At 43.3% G+C, this 23,876-nt stretch overlaps 1 protein-coding gene across 1 annotated transcript in view; it reads left to right on the top strand.

Annotated features, from left to right (window-relative positions):
* Positions 1–23,876, top strand: part of TTLL11 (tubulin tyrosine ligase like 11) — a 682,208-nt gene that overhangs the window by 172,499 nt on the left and 485,833 nt on the right. Inside the window, exon 3 of the mRNA XM_086920963.1 lies at positions 54–187. Coding sequence (XP_086777089.1) covers positions 54–187 — 134 coding nt within the window. The remainder of the gene's footprint in view (positions 1–53; positions 188–23,876) is intronic.

Here is a 23,876-nt window from a genome sequence, read left to right on the forward strand (position 1 = left end):
GTAAAAAGTGTAGAAACCCAACTTTGACATTTTACACCTATGTTTTTTCCTAGGCATGATAGAGATGGTTCGTAAAATTACCCTAAGTCGAGCTGTGCGGACAATGCAGGAGCTGTTTCCAGAAGAATATAACTTCTACCCCCGCTCCTGGATCCTTCCAGAAGAGTACCACCTCTTCGTTGCTCAGGTAGGCGGTTGTTGCATGCTGGGAAAGTGGAACTGTGTCAGGGGCAATCCTGTATGATAACCATTTCAAGCAAATTAGAGGGTTCCCTATCATGTGCGGGACGAAGTGCTTAATATAGCCTTAGTCCTCCGTAGCGGGCTCTACTGGTCGCTTCAGTGTTAAAGGCCCGAGCCAAACGCTCGGGCATTTAACGGTCAGTAAAGCACGCTATGGAGGGCTCTAATGCTCTTAGAACATTCCGCCCCAAGAGGGCAGAATGTTTGAATTTGTAAAACAAAGGCCTCACATAGCTCAGTGGGTTAGGCTCCGAGCTTCTACCGGCCATTAGAAGGCCGGAGTATTCCGTTGTTCTCAATGGAGCTCCCAACATTCCAATGTTCTAATACAGAGGTTCTTGTCTAGCAAACACCAAAGAACATGGAAAAGGGAAAATAAATAATGAGGGGTAAAGTGAGAAACTTTCCAAATGGAGGCATGTACTTCCGGAGTATTAGCAGCAGCAGTGACGCTGAATTTGAAATATTGAATGAATGAATGAAATTTGTTTTATAAGGCGCGCGCCTACCCGTAGGTGTCATAGCGCTGGAAAATAGCCAAACAGAACAAGTTAGTCGTATAATCCATGTTTTCAGTCAGTTCACTTCCAATTTCAAAATGAGGATTCTAAGCTCTTCCTATTATGGACGTGTTACATTGTGGATGGACTGATGGGCAATGTGTTTTAGGCATTTGCATTTTGCAAAGTAGTCACAAATTCGAAATTGGTCCTTAACAATGTTTGAAAGTCCTCAATACATGGATTCGAGAATTTTGCATTGTACTGACATACTTCTCAATCTGTGTCTTACAACATTACAGAATCACAAATTTCAATTCACAATTTATATATTCCATGTGCTTGATGTATTTCTTAGTGCCTAAGTATGACCAGCAGATGGCACTGTGGTCTAAGAAACATTTTAACATTTTATTACAGAAGATTTCAGCCAAACTTTTATTGTGTGTAGATGAAGGAGAAATATTGGAAACCTGTCAGGTAAAATCCAGGTGGCTTTCAATGTTTGTTGTTAAACAGCTCAATAAAAAGTCATTCTTGTGAGCGTGTGGCTTAGCAATTTCAGGTTAAAATTCTGGCAACTTTAGTATCGCCCGTAGTTGGAGCTGAGCATGCGCACTGGGTCCTTTTAAACGGTAAATTGCGCCTAGAGGAATCACCTTGATAGGCAGTCTTTGTACACACAGTGGTAATTAAAACAAGTGATACATTTTTTTGTTTCCATTTACAGTTCATGTTTTTGTTTCCATTTACAGAGCATTACAGCAAATGACATACGTGAATACAATAATAAGGCAAAATGTAGTCACCAAAATGCCCTCTTCACCATTACACGGTTATAACATTCTATGAATGCCTTAAAGGCTCCGCCCATTGTTTGAAACGCCTTCTTCTCTTTCCACAGTCCTGCACCCTGAACGTTTCTTTGTTTGATGATGCCCGCTTGTGCATTGACACATATTGTGACATCATTCACCGGATGGGCCATTCAAACGCTGCAATCAATAATTATTAATACAACTTTGGTAAAGGTTTGCCATTCCCGCCATCAGTAAAACGTCTCTCTTTAAAAATCATAAGTCCGGAGCCAGGCAAAGATTAGAGTAAGGGGAAAATGAGAGTAAGTTCAGAGGGCGAAATGTAACCTCGATGGAGGTCAATGGTACTGCTGACTGCTGCTGTTTAGTTTAAGAGGTGTTTTTAGCTAATGGCCTTGTTGTCTACTACACTCTACATTCACCACCTCCTCTGTGAAACTTGTTGACATCCTTTCTTCTGGTCTTGAAACTTATATACGTTCTGGAAGCTGCACACAATTTGCTTTGCTTCTCCAACATGTTCTGGTGAAGAAAGTTACTACTCGTTTTGGCCTTTTAACACCTTTTCCTTCAGGTTGGCTTGCTGTCTTATTTTTTAGGATTAGGACAGAGTGGCCATTAAAGGTCCGTTCCAACGTTAAAGGCCCGAGCCTTTAATGGTCAGTAAAGCCCGCTATGGAGGGCTCTAAGGCTATTAGAACATTCCGCTCCTAGAGACCTTTTCCTTCAAATTGGCTTGCTGTGCTGTTTTCAGGGTTTGGACAGAGTGGGACTGATGGTGGTGGCTCGGCCTGCCGAGCACACCCCTCTTAGCAATACCTGTTGACTATTTTTATCTCATTCCTTCATTACTCCCTTTTCCTGCTGTGTGCGTCCATCCAGCACCTGGTAGCAGGATCCAGGGACCGTAGGTGGTCCATTCTGATCTCCTTGGTCTCTCGGGAGTGGACGATGTGTGCCTGTTATCACGTTCAATGTGCGCGTGCTCGGAGACTCTCTTCCCTTGCACGTTCTTGTGACTGCATTGTTGCTGTTTATAATTTTTCGTATATGGTGGATGTTAAGAACACCTCCGGCGAAGTGAAAAAAAGTGCACCCCCTTCACATTCCACTTGATTTATTTTTATATATATTATATTAAATATATATACATACATACAATGTGAAATAAATGTGATGGACTTTGTAAAGACTACATGAGCTTCAGATATAATAAGATCGAAAAAGTTGAATCTGAAGGAGGTGCACTTTCTTTTTATCATCACCTTAGGTTCTCTGAACATCCACCATATACAACGAAAAAGCTAACATTGCAGTCACATGTACACACACAATATATATATATATATTTGCTAATTGAAATGGCTGTGAGGGTTATTTGAGATTATTTGTGTGTGTGTGTGTGTGTGTGTGTATGTATATATAATTCTCCTGAACGCGCCAGTTCCCAACTGGCTCTAAACCGTCGCTGGCACCCGGTAGTGTTAGTAAGTGGGACTGCCTTCCGCCGCTTTCAGTACTCCACAGAAAACTCGCACTTTGTCAAGAAATGCCAGCACTCATGGAGCAGTCTGTAATTCTTATTTATTGGAAATACACATCTACGCGTTTCAGCTCTGTTTTAGTCACAATGCAGGATAAAACATGTTACCTTAATCACACTGCACTGCAATAAATGTCCCAACATTTATCATTTTAGTAGCTCAATAATTATTCCCCCTCAGTGGGCATTTATCTGAAGGGACGGTATACCCAATCATCTACATTCTCAATGCTACTTAAAGCACCTTAATATTGGACTCAAAAGAATTCCCACTCTTTCAAAAAGTATTCCTAGTGAGTTTTGCATCAGGGGGGCAAATATACACTCCGACGGAACCATACATCACGCCCCAGTAGGCAAATACATTACTAACATTGTCCACACTCTACTATATTAGCAAAATAACACCACAAGGTCCAGAAATGATCCAATTAATCTTGTGGCAATTATGCAATGCAAAGGATTCTCCGGTACTTCAATAGACTTTCAATTGCCAGAGTTGTCGCAGGACCTACTTAGTGGAAGCAGCAGCGTGACCCCATTGAGCAGGCCTCGTTCCAGCTCTCCTGTGCTGCTTCACCACCCTTCTTCCTCACCATTTTTCGGAGTGCTTTCTCCTGATTTTCCCTTGTATTTTTTAGTGCTTTCTCGTTCCTTTCCCCCAATATTTTGAGTGCTTTCTTCTGCTTTTACCTCATTTTTTACTGATTTCTCCTTCCTCTCCCTCATTTTTCTGAGTACGTTCTCCTGCTTTTGCCTAGTTTTTTACTGCTTTCTCCATCCTTTCCCCCTTTTTTCTGAGTGTTTTCTCCTGCTTTGGCCTATTTTTTTTTTACTTCTTCCTCTGCCTGTTTTCTGAGTGCTTTCTCCTGCTTTTGCCTAATTTTTCACTGCTTTCTGTCGGGGTTGTCAGCAGCGCAAGAGTGATTTAATTGCCACTAACCTCTGTCTGGCCGCCCGGGGGAACGATGTCGTGTAGAGAATCCTCCCTCTTCGCCTGAGCGCTACTCCTCCCAGTGTAATGACACACACTTTAGGAAAGATAACACCCAAGGGAAAAGGTAAGGGGACAAAACAATAAATCCTGCTGGGCCTTCTTACTTCCTAGGTCTGGTCTAATAGGTAATCGGGTACACTGCATGTGAAATAGATCAAAAGACAACTACACACATCCTCGGCATAAAACAGGAAATAAGCATACAAGTCAATAACGGAAAGTCAAGCGAGAAGTAGTTACCAGGAGGTATGCAAGACGTCTGAGTGATCTCTGGTTAAGAAATCAATATCGCCAAACTGTTACTGCACAGCTCGTGAATAGTAGTAAAGAATAGTTTCTTGTCTTGCAAATAGAATATGAAGTAGTACTAAGGCAGTACAGTAATAAACATGTGGATACTAAGGGCCCAATGTAGGTAAATACATTTTACCACTTCTTAAATACCGAATCATACCGATTCGGTATTTAAGAAGTGGTAAAATGGAGGGGGGGGATGTAGGTATTTCAGATTCGGTAAATACCGAATCGTTAAGATTCGGTATTTACCGATTCTGTAAATACCGAATCGGTAATGCCCATTGATTCCTATGGGCATTGAAGCCCATAGGAATCAATGGTCATTACCGAATCAGTATTTACAGATTCGGTAAATACCGATTTTTGCAAGGGTACAGGGGGTGCCACTTTGACACCCTCTAGCACGCCAAATTCAGGCACGTGTGACATGTGGCACACATACATGCCCTAAGGGCATGTCTGTCTGTCACATGGCACAGGTGTGCATGCACACATGTGCATGCACACCTGGATTCGGTATTTTACCACCCAATTGGATTGGATGGTAAAATACCGTTTCTGTAAGGCCTGTAGGACTCAGAAGAGTCCCACCTACATCTCCAAGTTACCGAATCGGTAAAAATACCGATTCAGTATTTTACCGATTCGGTAAATTTACCGAATCGGTAAAATAGGGCCCCTACATCAGGAATGACCATTTACCGGTCGGTAACGGCCGAAATCGGCCGTTACCGGTCGGTAAATGGACACCTACATCGGGCCCTTAGTTCCTCTTCTTGGTTGTCTTCACCAATGGAACAGAACAAAGTGTATGAAGTCTATAAATGCTTCCGTAGCAGAAAGGTAGCAAAAATATAGAAGGCGAAACGGTATTCCTGGAAATGCAAAGCCCTAGGGAGCCCTTCCTAAAAAACTGCAAACTATGCCAAAAACAATGTACCTGTAATCTCCTATCCAGTGGATTTGAAGGTTAATTTGCAGCAGCGCAGCTCCTTCCAGTATTCAGCCTCATACCGGACACCGAGCACAGCTGATCGTGTTAACCAGCAAGTTACGCGAGTCAGGGAAGACCTTCCTACAGCTGCCGCCGCAATTCCCAGAAGCCTAATGCGGGTAGGTAGCGGAGCTCCAAAAAACAATATACAAGTACTCTCGACTGGAACCGCGGGAGTCTATTTTGAAGTCCTCGGCAGCAACCGCGCAAGTCTTGTGAAGTCCTCTCAGGAATCGCAGAAGTCTTGTGAAGTCCTCTCAGGAATCCACTGAATTAGCAACATAAAAAACCTAATCCTAGCAGGAAGGAAAGCGTCCGCTAACACACGAGAAATGGGCCAGATTGTCAAGCGCCGGCCCCCTGCCCCGGAACTTGTTCTATAGAGGGCGGGCCGAACTGAAAGGTTTCCTGACTTCCCTACTGAGTCCCTTGGCCTTCTGGGACTTGTAGTTTGGCGAGGACCGACCCGTACCCAGTCCTGCATTACCTACGATCGCGACACTTTCTCTGCAAAGCAGCTGGCAAATCTAGCACTTTGAGACCCTCACTGGTGATTTGCAGCACTTTATAAATCCTGATTGATTGATTGGAATCCTGATTGATAAAGTAAATTAAAACAATCACCATTACGTTAAAAACATTGATCTTGCAAAAACGTTAAAGATATGCTTTTCAAAACAACAATTCTCTTGCCAGGCTTGGCTTCCTCATATGTCTACAAATGGATGTGCAACTCCTCATCAATGTTCAATCCTTGGGTTTCTTTGCTATTTTGGGCTAGGATATATTTCAACTCCGATCTCCCTAACCTTTTTCTCTGCCTCTCACCTTTTGATTAGGTCTTATGGCGTCAATTATAGTTTTTCTCATCACATTCTGATCCCCTTCATGGTGAGAATGAACTTGTGTGGCCACTGGGCAGCGTGTGTCTTCATTTGTGATCTCTCTCAGGTACTGTAAAATTATTTTATGCACCTGTAGCCTTGTGCTACCCGCATATTTTTTGGGGCGGGGACATTTAGGCATATGAACTGTGGTCTGTTTTACAAGTCAAATGGCTCTTTATTTTCTGAGTTTTATTATGGAGAAGTTGAATGCTCTTTGCGTTCTTTGCATCCTGACATGCTTTGCACTTGAAGCGTTTAGTGACCCCTCATGTGGCTTCAAACAAGTCTCCTTCTCCATTCTGATGTGGCTTCAAACAAGTCTCCTCCTCCATTCTGATGTGGCTTCAAACAAGTCTCCTTCTCCATTCTGATGTTGCATTTAACCAATTGCTCTCTCATAGATTTGCTCTTCTATATGTGATGTAAATCATCCTACCTAATTTGCTCCCTGATATAACATCACTTCTGTTTAAATGCCAACTCCCATTAAGAATAGCTCTAGCTGCTGCATGTTTATTGTGATAGGTGATAGTGAATCTTCCCCTACTAGCTTTTTGAGTCTTACTTCTGGGGTCCCTGAATAGTGCTTGCGCCTTTTGCACCTTCAACACTGTTTTTTGCCATCTTCAATATCTTCTCATTATATCCTCTCCCTTGGAACCTAGCAACAATATCTTTCTCCACTACTTCATAATCTTTTTGAGAACTACAAATTATTTTACCTCTAAGAAGTTCTCCATATGGTATACAAGCCTTTAAAGGTTCAGGGTGGAAACTCTTAGCCTGTAAAGTGCTGTTACCAGCAGTAGGTATCCTATAGAGGGTAGATGTCAACTGCCCTTGTATCACTACTAGTCTGACATCCATTAACTCAATCTTTTCTTTACTTATCTTGCTTGTGAACTTGAGATTAAGCTCATTGTCATTAATCTCAGCCTCAAACTCCCTCGCCAATTCTTCACTCCCCCTCTAAATCACAAAAATATCATCTATGAAACGAACCCATAAGATTATGTGCTCGTCCCATCTTTTTTCCAGACCCGTGGAGCAGCTGCTCCTCCCACAAGCCCATATGTAAATTTGCTTAGCTGTGGGCGAATCAGGTGCCCATCGTAGTCCCCTCAGTTGCTCATACAGTTGATCAATAAAAAAATATTCCTTCTCACGCATCAGCACAGCATTTTCAACAACATCTCTATGTGTTGCAAATATTAAACAGCTCTCAAACTAAGATAATGTCTAACCTCCCTTCACCCATCTTCATAACATATGTTAGCATATTGGGTGGCTACATCAAGAGTCATTAAAATCTACTCATCCCAGCTCACATCAAATATGCGTTTCCACAAATCTGATGTATCCTTAATAGGTGACATCAAATTTGCCACATGTTGTCTCAAAAAACTAAATACTTTGAGATATTTTCAAAAAGTCCCTCTTGGGCTGCTATTATAGGTTTAACTTGGGGTATATCCAAATTCTTGTGCACCTTTGGGATAACGTAAAATATATGTATTTTAGAATGATCATTCTTAAGGAACCCATATTCATCAAAATTGAAAAGGCTTTGATCTCTCCAATCAGTGAGTTCCTTATAAAATTCAGATTTAACAATCAAGAAATATGCCTTATCTACCTTCCTGTACCAACTACTTTCATTCAGTTGGTTGAATGTGCCTGCCATTTACATGTCTAGTGGCCTCAATACCACATTGATGTATTATCAGAGTTTCTGATCATACATCAATTGTTCTTACTCAGTTTCTCTATAGTTGATTTGTATTTAATGTTGAAAGGAATAGTGTGTAAGGATTTTTTATTCTACACTAGTAGTTTCCGCAGATCAATAATCACTACTTCTGAAAATGGATCTATAAGTTCATGGGTTGATGTCGAATCACATTTGGATTGGTAGTTAAAATTTGTGTCTCCTTCTTCTGAGATATACAAATTCTGGGCAACAGCATCTACCTCACAAGAAGTCCCTCTCCACTTTTGCACTCCAATTCCAACAACATTTTCATCAAGTCTGCATCCTCAACTAATAACTTGATACTTTTCTCATTGTCCATTTTTACTATAGATCAATGCTCTATCTAGGTTTCATTTAGTGCATCTGTTCCTTAGTACTCTACCTTTGTGGCCTCCTATTGTGGCCATTAGACACATGCAGAAGCATTCAACCAATTGAATGATAGCAGTTCCTACAAGAAGGTAGATAAGATATATTTCTTGAATGTTAAATCTGAGTTTTATAAGGATCTCATGGATTGGCGAAATCAAGATCTTATCAATTTAAATTTGGATACACACCTGGCAGACCTATAATAGCAGCCCAGAAGGGACTTTTTGAAAATACCTCAAAGTATTTAGATCACTTTTTGAGTACCTGTGTGGCATATGTGATGTCATATATGAATGATGCATCTCATTTTTAGAAGTGCATGTTTGATGTGAGCTGGGAAAAGGAGATATTATTGAGGACTCTTGATGTAGCCACCCTATATACTGGCATACGTTATGAAATTGGGATAAGGGAGGTTAGACACTATCTTGGTTCGAGACCTGTTATACATTTGCAACACACAGAGATGGTGTTTTGGAATGCTAAACTGGTGCTTGAGGAGGAATATCTTTTTTGTTTAATGATCAACTGTATAAGCAACTGAGGAGGGCCACGGTGGACACCTGCTCCGCCCCCAGCTATGCATAATTTACATATGGGCTAGTGGGAGGACCAGGTGCTAAATGGGTCTGGCAAAGAAAGATGGACGAGCATATAATATTGCAGGTTCATTTTATAGATTATATTTTTTTGATTAGGAAACCCACTTATGGTAGCAATACTTTTCACTTTAAGTGTTTACTTCCTGAACCTTTAAAGGCTAGTATACTATGTGGAGAACTTCTAAGAGGTGAAAGAATGTGTAGTTCTCAAGAAGATTATGAAAGAGTGGCAAAAGATATGGTTGCCAGGTTCAGAGATAGAGAGGATATAATGAGAAGTTATTGAAGGTGGCAAAGGTCTGACATAGAGGTACAGATGGTGAACTGCTATCCACCTGAACCTTATTTCTGCTTACCTGTATCTCGGAATTGCATTGTGCTATATTTTAACAGGGATTGTGTTGGGGGGAATTCATCTTTTTGTTTTCATTGGAACCAGGAAGTGGAAGCTGATGGGACTGCAGGCCTGTTAGACCCCATTTGGCAGCCGTTTTGGGTTCGACACTTGGAGGATCAGTCAGCACTTCTCCTATGTACTCAGCACCACAGTTAACCATGGCAATGTGCGGACAAGCCGCTGGTGCGCCAAAGGCAATCCCCTCTGCACCTGTCCCCACCTGGACTGCATCAGCGGCCAGGGATGCTGGCGGTTGAGCCAGGTAAAATCAAGGCTGAAGTATTCGCGGCAGCTCTGCTTGATTTAGACAATGATTCTGGGGCAATCTGTGAGCTGGTAGACCCTGGTAAAAGGGAGAAAGTGGTATGTCCAGACTGCAATAGGCCAAAGGGGAATGATAAAGAAGAGAAGAACATCCTGAAATGCGCTCTGGTTAATGCTCGATCTATGACAAAGTACTGTATAGAAATTTGTGAACTGATTGGTGTGACTCTGGATCTGTCTGTTCATTACCGAAACATGGGCTAGCTAGGATTCTGGGCCTGACTTGGGAACTGCTACCCCGCCAGGATATGCTAATGCTAGGATGGATAGAGGCACTCAGAGAGGAGGAGGGTTTGGCTAATATTTACAGGGACAGGTTGGCGTGCTCCCTCAAATTGCTATCATCCTTGCGTATTGAAGGATGTGAGGAAGGCCACTTTAAGTTACGGTCCAACCACTCTCATAAATGGTAGGACTACGGGTGCATCAACCTACAGGTCCCAAAGCACAGTTCTTAATAAACTGGAATCAGGTGCTTCAACCCCCTCCTCACCACAATACTTGCACTATTTTAGGGGATTTTTACTTGTACCTGAAGAAAGAGGATGATACGAATGCTGTTGTCTTTCTGGACTACGTACATAGCTTTGGCCTTTCCCAACGTGTTGCTCTGGCCACACATAAAGAGCCCACACTGGCTGCCAATCAAAAGTCGGATCAGTTTTAAAACTCTGTGCATTACCTATAAAGCACTACACAGGACTGGCCCTCAGTTCCTGAAACACTCACTGCACTGGTACTTTCCAAACAGATGCCTGAGATCATAAGAGGCAAAAGTGATACTCTCTCAGAGATTCCTCAAGGCATGTTGAGGTGGAAGGAGATTTGTGGTGGGAGCAACAAGGCTTTGGAACTCCCTCCCGTTCAACATCAGAAATCTTTCTTCCCTAACGCTTTTCAGGAAAGCCATAAAGACCTGGCTTTTCACTGACTAATGCTACTGTCTGCTTCGCGGTTTGCTAGCGCCAAGACATCACTGGTATTCGTGCGCTGTATGCATTTTTTAACATAACATAAAGCAGGCCATACACTCAATGGCATTTTTTCCAATCCGCTTGATCTGTTGGGGGAAGAGTGTAGCCAGCTTAGCTGGCCAGATCATTATGCAGTGCTATTCAAAGTATCAAAGGAGCAGGCAGTTAAAAGGATCTGAGATAAAGCTATTAGTGTGAGGAAATGTAGTAAACTTTCTGGTAGGGAGTTTAGAGAGGTCTTGATTAAATCGCAGATTGTTGTGTTAGAGGACTCTGAATCCCTAGCAGCGAAATTTTAAAAATGACTTTTTTCTGCTATTGAAGAACTGGTCTAAGCTCAACCCAAATTGGAAGGCAAGAGGAATACCTCGGCCCGTGGTTTTCGGAAGACCTGAAAAACCTACAAAGGAAATATCTGAGACAAGAACGCATATGAAGACTCACTATGCTCACTGAGGACAAGATTAAGCATAGGGAATTATTGAAAGAATACAAAAGTGTGATTATTGAGGCTAAATCTTCTTATTTTTCAGAGAAAATAAGGCTGGCCATTACCAAACCGAAACAACTTTTTTAAGTGGTCACTAATCTCTTCTCTCCCATTCCACAAGCTCTGGAAAACCCCCATAATGTATGTATTAGGGGAGCAGAGTTCTTCAGAGAAAAGGTTAGGAAGATTCATGTGGAATTTGTACTGGAAGATAACCAGCTCATCTCTGCTCTGGAAGTTACCTCCTATGACATGTTTGCCAATGCCTCTCTAGCAAAGTTTAGCTCTTCTTGTGCAAACCGTGTCAGGCTCACCGGATGACCCCTGCCCGCCTAAGGTGCTGCAACTGGTCCCTAATATTATTGGAGATTACATGGAGAAAGTTTATTCTCTGGTGTTGGGGTCTGGCATCTTTCCCCATTGTTATAAGGAGGCAATTGTGATTTCACTAGAGAAGAAGCCCAACGGTCATGGGGAGATCTTAAAAATCTACACCCGATCTCTCTGCTGCATGCCCCTTCCAAAATTCTGGATAAACATATTAAACTGGAATTAGCACAAATTATCAATATACACTGATGTCTGGATCCATCCAGAATCGGTTCAGAAGTAATCACAGCACTTAATCTGCATTAATTATGGTGGCTGACTACATCCCTCATCAGGTTGATTCTGGGGGAGTGGCTATTCTAGTTTTGCTCTACCGGTCTGCAGCCTTTAACACCATATCTCCATCTATTTTTGTACAAAGTTTGAGAGAGGCAGGATTGCGCGATGCTACATTAAAACTATTAAAGTCCTTCTTGACCAATAGAACTCTCACGATCCGTTGCGGCGAGTTCAGGACTCAACCATTTCAGGTTCCATGCAGGGTCCACCAGGGTTCCTCGTTGAGCTCCACACTCTTTAATTTGTGTGTTGCCTCTTTGGCTAAGCTAATGTGCTCATTTGGGTTTCAAGTCTCCTCCTATGCAGACGATACCCAAATCATTGTTTCCATCTCTGATGATTTGGAAAATGTGACCGATAAATGTAACTCTTGCATTGCTGGTGTCAGCAGCTGGATGAAGGTGAACTTGCTTAAAATGAATGGTGGAAAAAAACTGAAATAGTGTTTTTTGGATCAGAGAATTCCATCTGGTCTGTCTCTCGGTGGTCTCAAACCTGTGGGATGCTCCCAGTGCCAGGTAACATGGCAAAAAATCTGGGGTAGTCTTTGATAATTCATTAACCTTTGATATACAGGTCAACAAATTGGTGAGCACATGCTTTTGGATTTAAAAGACCTTAAAGAAAATTCTTCCTCTATTACACCAGGAGTTAACGGTTACAGTGTTCATGGCAATTATTACATCACGCCTTGACTACTGCAATTTCCTCTACTTAAACGTAAATCAAAATTCTTTAAACCAACTGCAGATGATTCAAAATGTTTCCACTAGATTGGTTCTAGGCCTGTGAAAGCCTGTTCTGTTAAGGAGGGCCTGAGGTACCTCCATTGGCTACCAGTTCGAAAGAGAGTAATCTTTAAATCAAGATGTCTAGTGCGTAAGGCTCTCCACCAAAGGGGTGCAGACTATATCAGGTCCATTTTTAACTAGTATGCCCCCAGCAGATTATTAAGATCTGTAGGACAAAGAAAAGTTCACATCCCCAGGTCTCGTAAAAACCAGATGGTAGTGTGTGGGGGGAGGCATGCTTTTTCGATGGCTGCAGCAAAGCTGTGAAATCCTGAGCCTATCAGGAAAGTTGCCCCTTATATCAGGTTTCCCTGGCATGTTAAAACGTGGCTCTTTGCATCTCCTTAGATGGGCAGGTCTTCTCTGTCTAGATGATTGCCCAGTTGGCTTTTACCAATGTGGTGATGTGTCTGAACTTAGTGATTTGATGCCTTTTGGTTGGATGCGCTCTATAAAAATATACAAATACAAAGGGAGCAAGCACTATTCAGGGACTCGAGGAGTAAAATTCAAAAAGCTAGGGAAGAGTCATTACAGCCTATCACAATAAACATGTAGCAGTGAGAGCTATTCTTAATATGAATTGGCATTTACTCCGAAGTGATATTAATATGAGGGGCAAATTAGGTAGGAGAGCTCAGATCACATTTAAAAGAGCAAGATCTAAAAGAGACCAATTGGTTAAAAGTAACACCAGAATGGAGAAGGAGACTTGGCTGAAGCCACGTGAGGGTTTCGCCAAATTCTTCAAGTGCAAAGCATGTTGCGTTGGGGAGAGTGTGAAGAGCATGCAACTTCCACACAATAAAAATAAATGGCCATTGAACTTCCCCATTATAAAACTCAGAAAATAAAGAGCCATTTGACTTGTAAAACAGACCAGACAATTTATATCCATACATGTCCTTGCTCCAAATTGTACATGTGTAGCACCAAGCTACAGGTGCATGAAAGAATTTTACAGCACTTGAGAGAAATCAAAAATGTTCATTCTAACCACGAAGGTGATCCGAATGCAATGAGATATGCAGTGATTGATGCCATAAAACCTAATCCAAAGGTGGGAGGCAGAGAAAGACCGTTACGGGGATTGTAGTCCAAATATATCCTAGCCCTATATAATGTGAACCCTATGGATTGAACATTGATGAGGAGATGCATGTCCATTTGTAGACCTGTGAGGAAGCCAAGCCTGGCAAGATGATTGGTATTTTGAAAAGCATGTTTTAACATCTTTGCAAGATCGATGTTTTTAACATAAACAGTGATTACGTTTGTTTTTAATTTACTTTACAGACAATTCTGACAGTCGAAAGTCTATTGAAGTATACCTGAGAATCTTTTGCACTGCACAATTGCCACATTATGAATAGGATCATATTTAGAATATATGGTGTTATTGTGCTATTGTATTAGAGTGTGGATAATTGGGCGGAGTTCATTTGCCTATTGGGGAAAGATGTTGTACCATGCAGTCAGTGTATATTTGCTCCCCTAATGCAATGCTCACCAAGAATACTTTTGATAAGATTAAGGTGCTTTAAATAGCAAAGAGAAGGTAGATCATTGGGCATATATTCTCTTCAGATGAATGCCCATTGGGGCATTATAATTGTTGTTATTAAAATGATGAATGTTGTGGCATTTGTTGCGGTGCATTGTGTTTAAGAAGATAATGTGTTTGCTCCTGCAGTGTGGGTAAGGCAGAGCTATCGATAAGTATTTTTTTGTGTCTAGTGCCAAGGTTGCATGTGGGTATTTAAATGTTTTCAAAATAGCAACTCCCATCATGACCAAGGCTTCTTGAAACCCGAAACACGTAGATGTGTACACTTTGGGATTTCCAATAACTAAGATTAGCAGACCACTCCCTGAGTGCCGGTATTTCTTGCAAAGGTGCAAGTTTTCTGTGATATATAAAATTTGTGTGGGGGTGTGTGCGTGTGTAACAAAAAAATCAATCATCATTTCTGTAGCCTAGGGCAAAAATGTAAGTGCCCCCCTTGATTCAGTAAACTCTGGAACCTCTTATAATAGAAGTAAATTGAAGTAAATATGTCTTGTCTCTTACATTGCCTGGAAGGAATTCTAGTGCACAGTGCACTCCTCCTTACAAAAATGCTTAGGCTCTCTGATGTTTGAGGGCTTTTGTTTATGCAAAGTCGTACTTTGGTGAGTCTATCACAGCATCTCACTGGGGTTGAGTTCTGGACTTTGAATTGGTTTTGCTAAAATGCAGATTCTTTCCTATTTCAGCCATTCTGTCTTAAAGTACTGATGTGTTTTTGTTTGTCGTCTTAATGCGTGATCTACTTTCAGCTATGGTTTATCTGTTAAACATTTGTTGTCACATTTTTCTCTCGAATTCATTGGTTTACCGAGAAATTCATGGTGGACTCAATAACTGGCAGCATCATAGGCCCAAATTGTCACTCCTGAACCACCCACCATGCTTATAGGTTTCTGTGGACATGCACAAACCTTGTTTTTTGCGACTTTGCTTCGCATTACAGCCATAAACGTCTACTTTGGCCTCCTCTGTCTAAAGGACATTTTCCAGACTTTCTATGGCTCATTCTGGTGGCATTTTGCTAACCCAAGTAAACAAAAGTGATGGGAAGGATGCTTGAATTCATTTCAGCCACTGGTAATTATTCGGGCTGCATCCCAGTCTACATTTTATTGGCCACCATGCCGTCTGCCTGGCTTTTCAAGTTGGACTTTCCCTATTGAATTAAGATCAAGACTGATTAGCTTATAGTTGGGCCCAAACCGAGGTAGCATGGTGGTGAAAATAATAATGGACTGGGAATGCAGCCAGAGTGATTACCAGTTGCTAAGATGAATTCAAGCATTCCATCCATGACCTTTTATATAGTTCAGTGTCTAACACTATTTTTGTATATTTCAGTGTGACTCCCCAAGTGCTATGAGGATTCCCAGTTTTGGGTTCCTCGCTCACCGTGTCAGTGGAACCAAGCTGCACCAAACTGACGAACCCTAGTCAGGGCGACACCGGTCCTGGGTTGCTTGTGTTCTAGTTCAGGGACCTGGCCTGGCAGTTCAGGCTGGACTCTTGTTGGAACACGGTCGAGACTGATTTGGATATGGCTGTGCCCAAACTGAGTAAAATTATGATGGACCAGGATGTCGTCTAAATGATTACCAGTTGCTACACTAAATTAAAGCCTTCCTTCCAAGCATTACTATCTTGTTTTACAAACCTAAGCTGTGAACCAAAGTTTTTTTCTGTGAGAAGAGGTTTTCTTCTGACTACCCTTCCACGAAAGCAAAACATGCTCAGTTTATTCATGATGGTAGAATCATGAACTCTAATGCATAGTTATTGAGTTTACTGTATTGACTGAGGCTTGTAGATCTTTGGATGTAGCTTTGCTTATTTGTATACTTTTTGTACAACGTTACTATTGTGTGTATTGGTTGTGTGCCATGTATTGTGTGTTTACAGTCGCTTAAATCGTCTTTGTGCTGTAAATTTGTAGCTGTATCTGAGTTATCATTAAAAGGGCTGTGAACCCAGAATCCTTACCTGAAGAGTTGTAATTTTTCGCTGCTGAGATTAGTGTGGCATCAGACCTAGACTCACTCACTCACCCTCTCTGGAGTTAAGCCTTGGACTGGTCCCCCTCATCTCCACAGACAGTAACGAAAACCCTTCTGGCACACATTTTTAAAATGTAAAATCTGATTGTTTCGTTTTTTGATTAAGCTATGCCTCATCCATTTTTCACCCCTGCCCTACTTCCAGTCCGGCTCTATCCTTGACACTGCATCTGTATAAACATGAGTAAAGAATCTAGATTGGGCATTGTAGGCTGTTTATACATGCAGAGTCAGCGCAAAAGAATAACTGCCGTCTGCTCGAGGTTTTTCAGGCAATGGTTAATCCCAAAGTAAAGTTTACTCAGATAGCATATCTGTTGTTTAGCCTTAGGGCGCAGCAATTGCACAAGACACTGAGGCTGTTGCTTCTTGCCATGACCTCATTTGTGTGTTCTTCCCAAAGCTCTATTTACCTCTTGGCGTCCCTTGTTTGTGATCTTTTTCTATAAAAACCCATGTAACCCATCGTTCAGTGTGCTTCCTCCTAGAGTATCTCTATGGTGCTTATTGGATGGGCCCCCATTCATAAATGCTAAATAAATAATCCTTAGTTTGTACTTCACTCAAGTGTCGATTCCTCCTTACTTGTTAAGAACCCGTAAACTAAAGGGTAGCCCTGCACCAGTGGGTTTTCAATAATCCACTTCCACAACATGGCATTTAGGATTGTGTGGGGTCAGGTTATCAAGGAGGGACAGTGCGTACTGGGGAAAGGACCGGTTATTGAGTAACAAACTTGCATGTTCTTCAACAGTTGTCACAAAGGACCCCAAACTAAGTGAACGATACTATTAGGTGAACATATCCTGGGCTGGGGTAGTTCTCTGAAGGGCCTGGGAGGTGAGTGTGGATGTTTATTGTCTTTGACATGATGTGTTGTTGAGTTTATTGATGTATGGTATCATGGACCATTCCTCCTGACAAGGTGATAATGTGGCTGTGTTGTAAAGAATGGCGGAACAGTCTAGGATTGTTGACCGTACCTTGGGTCTTAACCGCTTCCGTGCGGCGCAGATTCTTCCCCGGTGCTGGACATTCCAGAATGGTTCGGTCACCAGCATCGAAGGGGTTAAGTTAGGAGCACCTTTTCTTCTTGGAACAGTCAGTGGAAGTTTGGCAGCTGTCTCCCAGAGCAACTGGAGTCTCTGCAGAGAGAGGCTTGGAGCTCAGACCCCATGAGCCATGGATTGGCATTCCTGTAGTCATTGCTCATTTGTAACTCTATATTCAGGATATACCAGGCTTGTTCTACGGCATATGACATATGGCAAGTTGATTGTTGTAGAGAGGGGAGGTGTAGCTTTTTTTTTTCTCCTATGTATGCTTACAGTGGTTTTCTGTATTTTGAAAATATGCATTTTGACACACGAGGTAGAAGTGCGGTATACATGTCACTCTCCCTTGCACCAACCCTTTTAACCTCTTGACCTGTTGTTTAGAGTTCAGTCTTTTACTATTGGAAATGCATGTTTACTCAGTGTTTGTGGATGTGATTATATAAAGGGGTCTTTCTTTTAACGGGAATTGTTATTAAATCTTACCTTTGATAACTTTGGCAGTAGTAGTAGTACGTGTGGAAGTGTAACCCGTCGTGATTGGTCACTCTCCCTTCTGGAGGTCCAGACGCTCCCTATCAACAGAGGGATACCATTCATCATATCTCGTAGTGAAACAACTGGGATCCTGACTCAAGTTACATCAGAATATCTTCTTTTTTCAGAAGTGTTGTATTTTGTGACATGAAACCGCTCTCTTAAATTCTGTTAAACAACAACTTGTGGAGCTTGTTTCCATGGCATTGTGGCAGAGCGAATTACTCCATCCTACAGGGAGCAAATCTGTGAACTACAGGTTGAGCCGGTATTTTTCTAACACATGCGTTAATTAGTAGAACATTTCTGCTGCATTATGTTGAATTCCTTAAAGAAGCAGATATACGTAGTGTGTTTTATGTGTAGCATTCGATCTCTTTACACTTTTCAGGGTAGGGAAGACTATGGAGTATTCTTTGCTTCCCCCTTCTCTTCTTTTTTTCAAAATGGCTGGTCGTAAGTCACAGATGTATATTTTATTTTATTTTGGTGTCCTTTTTTCATAACGCTCATGCCGCAAAATATTTTATAATTTGACACTGATGTTTGTGTGTCCATGTGTGTCGTAGTGCCTCTGCATGGGTGCCTGCAATCTTGGCACGTGTGACGTTGTGTATTATCCCTCTGCTATACCGGTGGATAGATAGGACGAATTTGAGGATGACGTACACTATTATATTCGCGTGTCTCCACCAACCTGATTTTTGGTAATATTAATTGCTCTGGTTTGTTAGGCTCGGGGAGAACTCAGCTGGTAGATGAGGATTTTTCAGACGATTTCTGAAAATGACTTTAATATGGTCCACGAATGGCTGGCTTGAGGCCTGAGGTGTGCATCAAGGAGCTGGTAGATTTTGGGGTGATGAATTACTGTACGAAGCATTCAGTTCGTGGAGGATAGGAGGCCTTGAGTAATCTGACACTGAGTTATACAAAAGTTAACATTGCAATAGATAATTGAAATAGAGCTTCATTGGCACAGCAAATATAAACATTGAAATGGATAACCTGACTTCATGAAGTGTGCAAGGGTGAAGGTAGACTGTAGTGCACTAAGTGTTAAAGAATAGAGCTACTGAAGTACCATGAGGCCTCCAGAATCAGAGAAAGTGGCAGTGCCATGTAAGAGCATTACCATTCTGACAAGTACTAGAAGGATGAGGGTCCTAAAATGACGGCTGTCGTTCTGCTGAACACTTCCCTGCCTTTCAAGAAGCCAGAGCAATCTCATCAATGGTAGCTGTTCAATGCCACGCCTGGCTGAGAACTTTTAGCGTTTCTGCGGATGTCCAGACTTCCTTTATGGACATCCCCTTTGATGGCATCATTCTTCGGAGACTCGGCAGACATTGCCCTGGAGTGCTTTTAGGACTTGCCAAGCCCTTGGGCCTCTAGGTGACCACCCGTCCCCCATCTAGTTTTTGTCCATTTCGTCAACACGGAGGGGGCCACGGCAGCCATATCCCAGCCACAAGAACGCACAAGCTCAGTTGTGGGCGCAGCTCCTTTGAACCCTGTGGGTCAGGCTGCCAGAGGTCGAGTCAGTCCACTCTTCCCCTTTCAGCCTCTAAACTTTCCTAAACCAGCCCTACAAGGTCTTGGGCGGCCGGTTGGTGGCAGGATCAGCAGTCACCTCCACCACTGGCAAAATATCAGACAAGTAGGTTATTTAGATAGTTTGAAAGGGCTACTCCCTCTCCTTCAAGGCTACCTCTTCCTCCATGTCTCTGGCCTACACTGGCTGACGGAGTACCACATGAACTTGCTTCAGGAGGTAGTCCGGACTCTCTTACCCAAAGGAACCATAGAGAGGGTTCTAGTGCCAGAACTAAGCTGAGGTGGCTATTCCCGCTACTTTCTGGTCCCCTAAAAGGACAAGGGCTTTCGTCTTATTCTAGGTCTGCGAGCCCTCAACTACTTCCTCAAAAAGGACAATTTCAGAATGCTCACTCTGGTTCAGGTCATGTCTGCCCTAGACCCTGGAGACTGTATTGTGGCATTGGATTTCCAGGACGCCTATTTTCACATTCCTAAACTGCCTTCCCATTGCGCTACCTGCTGTTCATGGTAGAACACGAGCACTTTAAGTTCACAATGCTCCCCTTTGGCCTTACCAGTGCTCCTCGTGTGTTCACAAGGTGATGGCCGTGTTCTCAGCTCATCTGGGGTGCCAGTTTTCCCCTATCTCAATGACTGGTTGTTAAAGGCGAGCTGTCCTCAAACTGTCCTCTCCCACCTCCAGACTACTGAGAATCTCCTGCTTTCACTGGGGTTCACTAGCAATGTGCCAAAGTCACACCTGACTTCTTCTCAGATGCTTCCTTTCATCTGAGCTGCTCTGGACACACTACAGTTTCATGCTTATCCTCCTGAGTGGCGAGTCCAGGATATTCAGGCTATGATACTGATGTTTCCTCCTCTTTCCTGGATTTTGGTGGTACGGACTCTGAGACTGCTGGTCCTCATTGTCTCCTGCATTCTACTAGTGACACATGCGAGATGTCATATGCGGGCTCTGCAGTAGGACCTGAATTCCCAGTGGGCGCAGCATCAGAGGAATCTTTCCAACATGGTCCAGATCTCTGCAGGAACAGCACAAGATCTAAAGTAGTGGCTGACCAACCGCGATTGGGTCAGAGGCAGACCCCTCTCCCTTCCCAACCAGATCAAAAAGTGATGTCCGTTGCATCACTCCTGGGATGAGGGGGAGATCAGAGGGCTCTGGTCTATGGCGGAATCTACCCTCCACATCAACTTGTTGGAGGTCTGAGTGATTTGCTTGGTATTGAAAGCTTTTCTTCCTTCCATCAAGGAAAGCTCGTTCAGGTTTTCACCGACAACACCACCTCCATTTGGTACTGCAACAAACAAGCCAGTGTGGGGTCCTGGACCCTTTGTCAAGATGCCCTGCATCTCTGGACATGGCGGAACAGCATGGCATATCCCTGGTGATTCAACATCTAACAGGTTCCCTGAACGCCAGGGCGGACGAACTCCGCTGTTGATGCCTAGCGGAACACGAATGGTGTCTCCAGCCGGAGGTGGCGCACAGTCTCTTTCAGAACTGGGGAGAGCCTTGGTTGGATCTGTTTGCCTCTGCTGAGAACTCCCAATGTCAGCAGTTTTGCACACTGGTGTTAAGACGGCACTCCCTCCGCGATGCTTTTCATCTCGAGTGCTGCTCAGGCCTCCTGTACGCCTTTCCACCAATACCACTGTCCAGAGTGCTCAAGAAAATCTGGAGCAACCCGGCCCAAGTATTTCTTGTGACTTCGGTCTGGGCACAGTGAGTCTGGTATCCTTAGCTTCTCCAAACTAAACATCGGTCCTCCGATCAGGCTGCCCCTTCGGGAGGATATTCGATCTCAGCAGCAGGGGAGGGTCCTCCACCCGAACATGTCCACTCTACTTATTCTTGCGTGACGATTGAGTGGCAGCAGTTGACTGCATTCGATCTTCCTCCCGAAGTCTGTAATGTGATTTTGGTAGCCAGACGTTGCTCTACCAAGACTGTGTACGCCTGCCGGTGGCAAATGTTTGTCAAATATTGTACAGAACTGTCTATCAATGTTCTTTCTGCTTCCCTCGTTCAAGTTCTTCTCTTTATTATGACCCGTGCCAAGCATGGGTCTGCTCTGGGCACTCTTAAAGGGCACCTCTTGGCCTTGTCTGCTTTCTTGAGACTGCCAGATGAACTGTCTTTATTTAAATCCCCCATTGTAAACAGATATTTCATGGGGCTTGTACATATGTTCCCACCCTGCCCAATTCATCATGCCCCAATGGGACCTTAATTTGATTCTCAATTTCCTGATGTGTGCTCTGTCTGAACCTCTGCACAACTGCCTCCTCCGGCTGCTTTTCATCAAAACAGGCTTTTTAGTTACAATGACTTCTGCCAGGAGGGCGAGCAAATTGAAGGCTCGGTCATCCAAGCCTCCTTACCTGCTTCCCTGATGAGTTGGTGCTTCGCACTAGGACCTCTTTCTTACCGTAAGTGGTAACAACATTCCACATGGAGTAATCAGTCACCTCACCCACTTTCTATACTCCTCCGCACCCCTCTAAATAAGAGGAGCAACTCCACAGTCTGCACCCAAAAAGAGCATTGTCATTCTACCTTGACCGCACTAAAGAGTTCTGTGTAGACAGCCAACTCTTCGTAGGGTACAAAGGATCAAAGAAAGGTGCAGAATAGGTCTATCTAGCGATGGGTCATCCTCTGCATCAAACATTGCTGCGCTTCTACCAAAATAAGCCTCCTGAAAGCTGCAGGACTTCCTGGTCTAAACTTGGCTGCAGTATCTCCTCCGGGGATGGTATTGGTGGGGTATCTATTCTTCTGTAAGGAATTTGTGGCCAGATGCCTCTATCAGATGGACAAATGACTTTCCTTCAGCAATGCCTTATCTGGTAGAGACATAATCAAGCTGCAGATTCCATAACAACCCACCATCCTCCTTGCACTGCAGGCAGGCTTTTAGGGTCATGGCGGATCCCTTTCAGGGCCCTAGTTTTTCTAAACACACCAATATCAGTACATTTCATGGCCCTGCACTCCTGGCGTGGAAATTCATGTAAAGCAACTGACGTCAGCCCGGTGAGTGGGCGCCTATATAGGTGACATGGGCGTCACGGCCAGCGTGGATGATGCCTACGACGTCATGCGGAGCTGACCAACACCACTTATTGGCGAGCAAAAGTCTTGTGGATCCAGCCTGACGCCTGGGAAATTCTACGGTAAGGAATCTGCAGCTATATTATGTCTCTCCCTGAGTTAAGTAACTTGTCCGCCTTGGATATGGAGACTCTGTACTGCCCTCCCAGACTTTCGAATGTGCCTCAGTCTTTTTCAGGAGGTTGAACACCAGAAAGGTAGAAACAGACTAGACGATCAGCGATGGTAGGGAAAGGCCAGGTTTGGTATTGCACCTATGTTTGCAAAGAGCATCAATTATACCATTTTTAGAAGGCTTTGGAAGGGGAAAATCCACCAAATCGATGTCTTGTTGTACTCTGGTACTGAGGAGAATGCTCTTTGTTATGGTAGTCATGTGACTTGACTGTGCAGTACATAGTGTAGGAGAATCTGCCAAGGCTTGTCCTGGTGAGGCTGTGGTGGGGCGCCCCCAGAGGATGGCCACATATGCCCAGGGGGCACTGGAGAGGCACAACCTCGGCCGTCCCTGCTGATGTCAATGGGCGGAGTCTGGAGGCAGAAAAGGACACGGAAGCGAGAGCGAGGACAAGACGGAGGACGTGGGAAAACTGCTCAAACAGGCTGCAATGGCAGGGCTGAGACATGTTTATAGTGCTACTTAAGTAGGTGGCACAATCAGTGCTGCAGGCCTACTAGAAGCATTTAATTTACAGACCCTTGGCTCGGGTAGTGCCGTTTTACTAGGGATCTACAAGTAAATTATATATGCCAATTGGGCAAAACCAGGAGGTCTGAGGCAAAAACGTAGGGAGAAAACCACGTCAAGGATGCCACGTCTAACTACCAGCGGTTGACTGAGATTCATTTCTCTGCTGTCATTTCATAAGGCAATGTCTTGTTGAATCTAGTGATTCTTATCAGGTGGTGTGCTTTCATGTGGCTAAGATGATGAGTCTTCTCCAGTTAACATAACGGACTAATCCAGCCATGAAATTCTGATAAATTAGAAAAATTATTACCAACCCGTACTCCAAGGGTGAATCTCCGTATTTGAGTAAGGAATTATTTTCCTTTTTCTGCTCTGAGCACCATGTTGGTTGTTATGTTGTACAAGTTGCATGTACTTTATAAAGTACTTGAATCTTCTGCCACATGCCACATGGCATACCTTAAACTTTTCTTCTCTCACTAACTGACTTTCGATTAATTGTTGGTACTGTGACAGGTAATGCTGATTGTTTGCATAACCCTTTCGGTGCTCATGACGGATTGGTTCGGTCATAAGCAGTGGTGCTCCTGTGCTCTTGACGGAACCATTCCGTCATGTGCACATGCGCACTAAATCCCTC

This window comes from Lissotriton vulgaris, chromosome 5 (assembly GCF_964263255.1).
Source record: "Lissotriton vulgaris chromosome 5, aLisVul1.2, whole genome shotgun sequence".
Taxonomy (NCBI): domain Eukaryota; kingdom Metazoa; phylum Chordata; class Amphibia; order Caudata; family Salamandridae; genus Lissotriton; species Lissotriton vulgaris.